At 38.5% G+C, this 10,166-nt stretch overlaps 1 protein-coding gene and 1 long non-coding RNA gene across 2 annotated transcripts; both read right to left on the bottom strand.

Moving 5' to 3' along the window:
* Positions 1-67: 67 nt before the first annotated feature.
* On the bottom strand, positions 68-3,056 carry LOC123864499. Its single transcript, XR_006795795.1, has 2 exons — positions 1,686-3,056; positions 68-128 (listed from the first exon to the last, which is right to left on the bottom strand). It is a non-coding gene; the product is annotated as an uncharacterized LOC123864499 (long non-coding RNA).
* A 179-nt stretch (positions 3,057-3,235) lies between these two features.
* Positions 3,236-9,765, bottom strand: LOC123864483 (homeobox protein orthopedia-like). Its single transcript, XM_045904961.1, has 3 exons — positions 9,075-9,765; positions 5,419-5,542; positions 3,236-5,149 (listed from the first exon to the last, which is right to left on the bottom strand). Exons 1-3 carry the CDS (start codon positions 9,422-9,424, stop codon positions 4,499-4,501), a joined length of 1,125 nt encoding a protein of 374 aa, XP_045760917.1. The 5' UTR covers positions 9,425-9,765; the 3' UTR covers positions 3,236-4,498.
* Positions 9,766-10,166: the final 401 nt, after the last annotated feature.

The raw sequence follows: 10,166 nt of genomic DNA, 5'->3' as shown, positions 1-10,166 counted from the left end.
TTTAGGTTTTTACAACAATGGAAACTGTGATTTTCCGGGATAATCCAGATTATAATATGATCTATGACAAAATGGATCACATTATACATTCAGACTTCCATCGTATGAGGCCTCCGCGGACAATAGTGCTAAGAAAAAATATAGACTCAAGCAGATATAGAACTTTAATTAAAAAGATAGTAATGATACTTTAAATAAGATATACTAGTAAAGTACTACAAGTAGTATTAAAACTAAATATTACATTTATTCTTGTTTGTTTTTAATAATAACGATTTTTTTTAAAACATAGTCTACGACGTGCCACAGGCCCTGAGAAAAATTATAAACTCAACGTCTCTTTTAATTTCATTTTAATTAATATTGGGTTCATTTTTCTCTTATTTTTAAGCACGTCTATCAGTCTATCAGGCATGCTGTATACCAACTTCATCAAAACAGAACTTGAAATTTCAGCCCATGATAACTCCAGTCTTTCTTTTAGTTGGTTAAAATTCGCGATTGGTGCCTTATTTTGGTCATAAATATTCTTTGCTAATATGCTCCACACATTCTCGATTGGACTGAGATCGGGGCTTGCAGGTGGCCACTTCAATATCTGAATCCCAAACTCTTGAAACCATTGAATAGTAGTAGATGCTGCATGACATGGTGCATTGTCTTGTTGGAAAACCACATTGCAATCTTCAATTAAGGTGATAAAAGGCAATAAGTAATCGTGAAGCAAATTCTGATGACCGGCAGCGTTCATTCTACCTTTTATGTTGGCTAATTCGGTTTTCTGAAGTCGGGAGATACCAGCCCAAACAATGACAGATCCTCCTCCCTGAGCTCGTCGTGACATAATTTTTTTTTCGAATCTTAAATCGTGCTAATAGTAACTGAAACTGTCGGGTTCATCAAGATTAATTTTTTTTCGTCACTAAAAATCACATGCTGCCAAGTATCCGAATTCCTAATGTACTTTTCTGCAAATGCAATTCGAGCTGCAATGACTGCGTGACTTCAATACCGGTTTTTTTTAATACTTCTGATACTTGAAGTGTACAGACTGTACCATCCATTTCCTCACGAGGCTAGGATGGCAGTTCAAGTTAAATTGGCGCACCAGGCTTGAACATGAAATCCCCGTTTTAGAAAGTTATCTCAACACAGCTCGTTTTACAGTAGGTGCGTATTAAGAAGGTCACCCTGATCGTTTTTTCTTGCCATAATTTTCAATCCCCTGTTTCAACAAGTTTTTAACTACACTTTGAGATTTACAAATCACACTTGCTATCTCTCTTTGCGTTTTCCCACAACTTATTAAGTCAATAATTCTTTATTTTTCAATATCGGTCAATTGCTTACCATGGTGCATAGCGAAATGGAACAAAATGATTATAATAATAACATGATTAAAATAATGAAGATTAACTGAATCTAAAACGATGCTGAAAAAAACACAATGTTACTCCAGCATTTCTCCATAGAGACTGAGTTTATAATTCGTCACAGCTCACACACGGCTTACGGGCAACATGTTACGTAATATTGCGGAATAAAAATACCAACAACAAAAATAATTATGAATTTATAACAAGTGTATTGTGTTTCGTGGTTTTCATATTGCTTAGTAATATTTAGTTAATTAACATATTAGTTAAGTTCAAATATTAAGTTGAGTCTATATTTTTTCTTAGCACTGTAGTCAATAGTTGTTCTCAGCGTAGGCCTTTATGACGAATTTAAAAATATGCTTAGCCATTTTCAAATGTTTATTTGGAATTTTAAAAAAATAATCTTGTGAACATTGATGACTACTTTATCAATTTTTTTTCTTGGCTTTATTACTACTTTACTATTCAGATGTTACCTTGTTTATAGATTGTGCGCAGTCGGATAAACACAATTTTAAATTAAGGTAGGTAGTGAGTAGATAGACAGATATTAAAATTTTGTAAAGTAAATTTTTTTATGTAGGTATATTATCATAGAAATGTAAATAAAAAATGTAAATAAGCACATAGTAATTTTTATTTTCAAAAACATCTTTTATACTTATTCTATCGTATTGCTTTTAAAAACTTAGTTTACAAGTTGTCATGCGTTTTCCTAAATTTATTAGCTTGAACCTAAAAGCATAATTAAATACATTTCCACTGTAGAGTTACCCTGCAGTTGTAAATCGTCTCATTTGACATTTTAATAATTATTTCGTATCTATGAAAAATATTGCAAGTTTAACTTCTACTATTTATTCGAATTGTCTTTGGTTTCCTTACGGTTATAAAAAAGCGCACTGATCGTAGTAGATAAAGGTGATCGCATATTACAGGCTGTGTTCAGACAATAATTATACCTTACTCAGGGAAAGAAGTTACTATACTAACTTCTTTAAATAGTAGCTCTCGCTAGTATCGCTCCCTCTGTAACATAAATCGGTGTTTACCATTTTGAGTCACCAACCAATCAAAACAATACAAATTACAATGCAGCGCTGACGTTAAAATAAATTACAGAAGTAAGTATTTTATCAAAATGCAAAAAATATTATCCTACAATACTTAACTAAAGATTCTTCATATAATAATTGTCTATTAGAATCTACTAGCAATAGATATTTATTTAACAATTTTTATATAAATGTACTTATCTATTTGGCACATAATTCACTCCAATGTACTTATTTATTTATTATATTTACAAAATGCGTCACTTATATTACGTATTTTACAGGAGTTAGGTACGACTGCTTCCTTCAAGCTGTAAAGGAATAAAAACTAGTCAAATGCGTGTCAAAATTCAAAACACACAGTAAGGTAGGATTCCGTATCCATGCTAGTTGCTAAAATTATTTCTTAAACAGGAGCACATAAGTATTTGGTTCAAAAACTGTATAAAAAAACCTAAATACTTATTTCTTCGAGAGGGTTCATACAAATTTTATTGTGACTCAGTTCATGTCCGGAAAGATAACTGAAAATTCTTTTTTTAGGGTTCCGTACCTCACAAAGAAAAAGGAACCCTTATAGTATCACTTTGTTGTCTGTCTGTCAGTCTATCTGTCCGTCTGTCTATCAAGAAAACCTATAGGGTACTTCCCGTTGACCTAGAATCACGTTTGGTTGGTTGGTAGGTCTTATAGCACAAGTAAAGGAAAAAATCTGAAAACTGTTAATTGGTAGTTATATCACATAAAAAAAAGTTAAAAATGTGTTTACGAAATATTTAATTCACTAAAGCACATATAGATGGCGCAGACTGTTATTAACTTGCAGAGTTCTACATAAAGGTGTTAGGTATATTATATCTTGTAAGATGGTACGAAATCCTTCATGTGCGAATCCTACTCACACTTGGCCGTTTTTTATTTTATTTTAATATGCATCTGTGCAGCGGTAACAGGTTTCTATAATTACTGTACTTTTCAAATTTACAGCTAACAGCTGTTGGCTTGCACCAACCTTTTAAATGTGTTTAAGTAAAATTTTCTATTCCGGCCCTTTTCTTATTAACTAGTCTAAGTAAACCAGATTATGCAGTTTGGTGCAAGAAGAGTGCAAGTGGGTCATATTTATTTGTAACATGCCTATGACACACAGAAAGTACGGACGAAACTACGAGGGAAGGGATTATACGTACAACGGAACCCCGTTTTTAAAAATTACCAAGGTTTTTTTCTATGACCATGTATTTTGATGTTTAGCAGGTGAAACTTTTTTGTTGTTAATCTATAGATGCTTCATTCATATTAAATGGATAAAAAAAATCGTCAATTTTTCGCAATAAAAACATTTTATGCTAGGATTCAAAGCATAAGTATACTTATTACTTAATCATGCTTTAGCATAGCTACTTAACTGTATTTACAGCATTAACATTATTTGGAATAAGTATAGCTATCTTATCTACTTTATCAGATATAAATACACACATCCCTATTTTGATAACAGAAAAAACTATTCCCAACCGCGAGTTGAACCCGGATTGTAAAAGGCAACACATTATCTCTACTTACTATTTACTTACCCACTAAATTGTATAATACAGTAAGGCACGAGGAATGCACGAGTAAAAAAATTTACTATTTTGTATGTATATATGTATTTATAAAATCCTTCCAAAATAAAAACATCTCAATTAGACAACATCTATAGCTTCAGCATTTTACTTAGACGGCTCGTGAGGTAGGGCGTGGGTTGTGGGAGGGTGACAGTCGACATTCAAGAAATTCAAATTTCAACGTGCGTCGCTGGCATCCTTCCGCAACCCGCAACTCATCCCACGAGCCAGTCAAGCGATACACCTATAAAACTCGATCTCGAACTACTATTAACAATCTATCCTGTTACTTAAGTCTTAAGATTAAGTTTATTTCTAGCATACATACCTACCTACATACTTTCCCCACATCTTATTCAACTAAGTAAAAAATTCATTATATTACGCACTTATTCCTACAATACTCCTTTTCGAAATTGATCTGACCATTAGGATAATTTCGAAAAGGAGTATTTCAATTCAAAAAAGGGGGCAGTGACGTGTACGGCTGACCGGGACTGGGCTCCATTTTGACCACAATAGGCTGCGACAGGTCAGAATGGCGGTCGATTTCGTAGTGTTTGTCGTGCGAGACCATTCCACATTTCTCATAATCCTCAGGCGGCGGCGCGTACCGCGGCGGCTCCTCTTGTAACGCACACGCCGAATATTTATCCTCGTGGTCGTGGGTACGATAGTCTAGTTTTTCATCATGCCCGTGTGTCTCCATCTGAGGCGAGTGAGCTGCTATCATAGGATAATCTCTCACTCCGAGTGGAGGCGGACTACCTTCCCCGTATTCGTAAGAGTGCCGAGGAGCGAACATTTGTCCATCGTGTCCATTGAGCACTGTGGTGTAAGAATAGGCTGGTTGAGTATTGAACCCAGGGTACCCGCTGCTACCCGAAGACAGCAGGTGATGTGAAGAAAGCTCGTACGAGTGTTGATAGGACCAGGAATCCGCCGGGGCTGGTAAACCGTTTTGAGGGAAAGTGGGTAAGTTGCCTGCGATGCCGGAGAAGCCGCCGCTTAGTGTGGTTGAGCTCGGTGAACTGGAGCCGATGTAGCCAGTCTTGCGGGGTGGTTCTCGTTTGCGCCATTTCGCTCTTCTATTTTGGAACCATACCTGTTAAAATTATAGCTATTTAGCGATAGGTTTAGGTAACTATACTAATATTTAAAAAAAAAGATTTGTTTATTTGTAATCGATTAACTCCGAACATATTGAACCGATTTTAATAATTCTGTCACTATTACAAAAGCTACTTTATTTAGAAGTAACATAAATAAGATAGGTATAGACTATAAATTACATGTGTACCGCGGACGAAGTCGCGAGCATAAGCTAGTGAGATATAAAAATAGAGACGAATATCTTAGATATTGGGTAGGTACCTGAACTCGTGATTCAGAGAGATTCAACTTCAGAGCTAGTTCTTCTCTCGCAAACACGTCGGGATATGGGGCGCGCTCAAACGCTCTTTCAAGCTCCTCCAGCTGATATGCTGTGAATGTTGTTCTGTGGACAAAAATAAATATTAGGTACCTATTGCAAGAGTATACAAGTAAAAAATTATAACACCCCCGACAAGTGAAGGTTACAGTAACTAGATAAGAGCTAACTAGAGCTAGATACCTAACTCTCAAACGGCTGAACCGATTTTCTTGGATTATAGTTAAGAACACTCTCGATCAAGCTACCTTTCAAACAAAAAAACTAAATTAAAATCGATTCATTAGTTTAAGAGCTTCGATGCCACAGACACACGTCAAACTTATAACACCCCTCTTTTTGGGTCGGAGGTTAAAAACAACTTAGAAGTCGGTGCTGTTAAGTCAGCCATTATTAGGTGAGAATTTTTTCAAATTCAATAAGAAAATAGTGCAGCCTATCTCTGGTAGGTAGTCTGACTAATGCATCAAGAATTTTATTTATTTACTACGTTATTTATGTTTTTTAGGTTGCGTTTATGTCATTTGAACAGTTAGGTACCTACTATTGCCGGTGTTATAATTACAAAGTCAGGAATAAATAAATTCTTATCATCATACGGTGCATCCACCATCTGACGCGTGCAATATGGCTGCGGGCGCACGCGCAGAAATTGATTGAGCGTGAAACTAAATTCACCCCCGTCGCGCGTGAGCACCTCTAATTGCTTCCCAATTGGTGCACTTGCACTTTATAGTGGTGGTATATTATTAATTACCATATTCAATATTTTGATACATCTAAATTCTAAACTCAATGAACAAAAGCTTAAGTGGATCAGTCCGCTTTTTACCTTTTTTCGACTTAACCGATCTTCATGACATCTTGCATAGATATAATTTAGGTAATTTGCAGACCAAAATACTTACGGCCGAATTACTCCTTAAACGTCAGTTGATTGCTAGCGGGTTCCCTAGTGATTTCCGTACAAACGTAGTTTGTCTGTCTGTCTGTCATGACACGCCAGGGGATGAAAACCTATAGGGTACTTACTTCCCGTTTACCTAGAATCATGAAATTTTGTGGGTAGCAATCTCTTATAGCACAAGTAAAGGAAAACCCCGAAACCCGTGAATTTATGGTTACATCCCTTTGTACTAAGGTAGGGAATCCTTCGTGTTCGAGTGCGACTCGCAATTGACCGGTTTTTTATAGGTAACTTTAAATAGGTATTAATAAGTTTCATCTTATAGATGAAAGTAGGTAAAATAATTTTCGCTGAACTAATTGAAAACTTAAATACGATCCGCACAGCACTTAATTAGGATTACTTGGATGAATAAAACACTTCATCCAAGTAGAACTATCATACAAACAGAACGGTCTGAATTTATAAGGAACGATGATAGAAATGAGAAATAGACATACAGACTCTTAACGACTTCCACAGAAGAAATAAGATCCTGTCGGCTATAATATCTTGATGTAAGATAAGGCAATTGACTCCCTGTGGTTATACGGGTAATTAAACGCTATGACGCATTTCGAGCTGAATGGCCAAGGCGCCTGCATCAAGTGTTTTGTTACAGCATCTATAGTCTACAGTCTACACAGTCAAGGAAGGGTGATAATATTTTCGATAACAGTTATTTCAAAATGACGGAGTGCCAAAGTATAAAATTGAAGGGGGTAATTGCGTGCAAGAATTGTGCATTAATTTGAAAACGTTAATCAAAATTTCTGTTAAAAATGTTATTTATCTTAGGATTTTTGTGAAACATAAATACAAGGACTGGACTTCAACCCACTTTTTACACTACTACATTTGACACGTTCTTACCTACCTATAATATAGAATTGAGTACTTTGAAACAATACTGTTAGAGATATAATATTTTCCCGTAGAAACACTAGGCCGTGTCCAGCACGCAAACTAACTGTGCTGTGTCAGCGGTTGAGCCATGAAAATAAAACAGATTTCGCCGAACTATTACGTTTACTTTAAACTTACAGCTTTCATACTTTCTTTCAACCCCCATTTTATCCTCTTAGGGGTAGATTTTCGTAAAATCCTTTCTTAACTGATGTCTACGCCCTAGAAATAAGTTACCAACTTCCAAGATAGTAGTTACAGTAATTGAAACTTCATCCCCTATCCAGCCTATCATATAACATTCAAATACCAATTTAGGGTTAGGGTGCAAAATCCGGTCTTAGCGAGCACCTAATTTAAATATCAAGCTTCAGAAATTTAAACTCGCTACATTGGATTTTCAAAGATTTCATAATGAGTAACCCTTTTCTCTTTTAAGTATATTATATTTAAAAATCCAAATTGCCCCTGCCGGGAATCGATTCCGGGACCTACCCCGTCCATTTATAAGAAAAACCACAGCGCTGACATTGCGCCTGGGAGGTCATCAAAAATATAGTCATACTTATTAACAGCAGTACCTACCGTAACTGGACGTATAGTGACGGAATGTAGGGCCATATGTCGCTTATCGCGTTTTAAAAATCATCGCATTAGTTATGCAATGGGGAGAGCGATGCATTATCCGATGTTCAATTTGTGATGGATGCTGAACACCAGTTGAAGTGCCTACAACGCCTGAATACAATAAGAGACCTAAGAACCAAACGGTTATTCACGTAACTTTATGAAATTACTAGAGGTTACCCGCCACTTTGTCCACGTGGATTTAGGTTTTTAAAGATCCCGTGGGAACTGTTTGATTTTCCGGGATAAAAAGTTGTCTATGTCAATTACATGGACGCAAGCTACCTCGGTACTAAACATACAAATTGGTTAAGCGGATGGGTCTTTAGGAATCCCGTGGGAACTCTGATTATCCGGGATAAAAAGTAGTCTATGTCCGTCCCAGGGATATAAGCTAACTCTGTACCTCAGAATCGGTTAAACTGTTGAGCCGTGAAAAGGTAGCAGACAGACACACTTTCGCATTTATAATATTAGTATGGAAGTATGGATTATCATATACTTTAATTTCAATTTATGGCATTAATAACTTCAAAAACTTTAAACTGTACCAGAGTGAACTACTGTACTTTAAGTACCTTAGCAATAGGAATCTTTGATACTCATATCGATACCGATATTAAATTCATACTTTTCAAGTCTATGCTACAACTTTTTTGACGTAGCAATTAGTGCTACAACTTTCTTAACGTAGCAATATGTGCTACGCCCAGAAAGCCGTAACCGTCTTCGTCTTCGTAGCGACATCTTGGGCGTGTTGCGTAGACCATGCGTAGACATTGAGGTAGAAGTTTCCTTACGTGTAATTTCGGAATCTAGCTCAAAAATGATATATGTATAATTAATTTAAACTAAACGAACTAGATACGTCTAAAGATGTGAATTAAGTTACATATATAGGTATTTTAAGTACCTGGGTAGGAGGGTGGAATTTTTGGCTTTTAGTTATTCCAATGAGCTTTCATCGGTATTTTGTAGTGTAGCCTTCATCTCGGGTTGTAAATATCAAATAGCAAATGGAACTTTGTATAAGAAAAAGCTGTGCACAGTGGCCTGGTGTAGAGTTATGCTTTTGTAAGAATAATAGTGGTTTTGTTATCAAGTCAAAGTGCAACTGACCTCGTTTTCTTTTTCTTGATTCCGTTATTGTCACCTTTCTTCTTGTCGCTCTTCTTGGACGTGGTGGTGGCGGCGGCGGGCGCCGGCGGCGGGTGCTGCGGCGGATGCGCGTCCGCGGCCTGCAGCAGCAGCGGCTCGTCCTTGCGCTTGTCGGGGTGCTGCGCCGACGCGAACACGGGCAGCTCGTCGCGGTACTGCAGCTCGCCGCCCGCGCCCACCACCACCTGCACCTGGCGCTCCTTGCCGAACTCGCCGAACATGTGCTCCTCGAAGGTCGGCTGCTCCATGCCGCCGCCCTCGAAGGCGCACTCGTAGCGCGGGCCGGCGCCGGCGTCCCCGCACACGAACATGTAGCCGTCGGCGGCGGGCGGGTGCGCACCCGCTACCTCCGCGCCCACCTCGCTCGGCTCCGTGGCGCCGCTACCTGCCGCTCCTCGGCCCTCGGGCTGCGCGAGCCCGACTCGCGATCGAATTATCGGCTCCGATATTAAACAATTGAAGCTCGTTTAGCCTGCGCCGCGGGATCGACGTCGCGCCGTTCGTTTCGTCGTCTCCGTCCCGGTTAAATGGCTTTAATCAACTTTAACGAACTAACCGAATTTGCTCTACGGTTGGTCAATTTATATTACCATAATACGACTCTCGAAGCAGAGTTAGAGCCAATGAGTGTTGTGACCGAGCTCTGCGAGCGTGCGGGTGAGAATGCTATTTTATTTCATAGTAGATGTACAGAAGTGAGATATTAGATCGGACGAGGCGGGCGCATAGGACGATAGCGTAGCGCGGAGAGAGAGCCAATGGCGTCGCTCGGCTGCCACTCCCCCGGCGGAGGCCTGGCGCGCGCCCTCGCGCCGGCTGCGGGTGCCGCCGCGCGCTTCGCGGGCGCACGCTCGCTGCACCATGCGGGATTCCCACAAACTCACCCGAGATGTTTGTTTTCATGGCATTGTGGGGTGCGAACGCCCACATCATTATTTTGAAAGTTCATAGTGCTTTATTGTAAATCCGTATCAATACCACTCATATGTCCATTTCATGATTTATAGCCGTGGGAAATGTGAGTGTATGTCCAAAAAAAATTACCCAGTAAAA

This window comes from Maniola jurtina, chromosome 4, assembly GCF_905333055.1.
Source record: "Maniola jurtina chromosome 4, ilManJurt1.1, whole genome shotgun sequence".
NCBI lineage: Eukaryota > Metazoa > Arthropoda > Insecta > Lepidoptera > Nymphalidae > Maniola > Maniola jurtina.
Note: the sequence above shows the minus strand (reverse complement) of the source record. Positions and strands in the feature narration are given on the sequence as shown.

What these genes read in the sequence shown, in the direction of transcription:
- LOC123864483 (XM_045904961.1), bottom strand. Translation starts at nt 9,424, where the DNA reads ATGTTCGTGTGCGGGGACGCCGGCGCCGGCCCGCGCTACGAGTGCGCC. An exon ending in ATCAAGAAAAAGAAAACGAG is followed by an intron (nt 5,543 to 9,074) that starts GTCAGTTGCACT and finishes TTTTGTCCACAG; the next exon opens with AACAACATTCACAGCATATC. An exon ending in TCTCTGAATCACGAGTTCAG is followed by an intron (nt 5,150 to 5,418) that starts GTACCTACCCAA and finishes TAATTTTAACAG; the next exon opens with GTATGGTTCCAAAATAGAAG.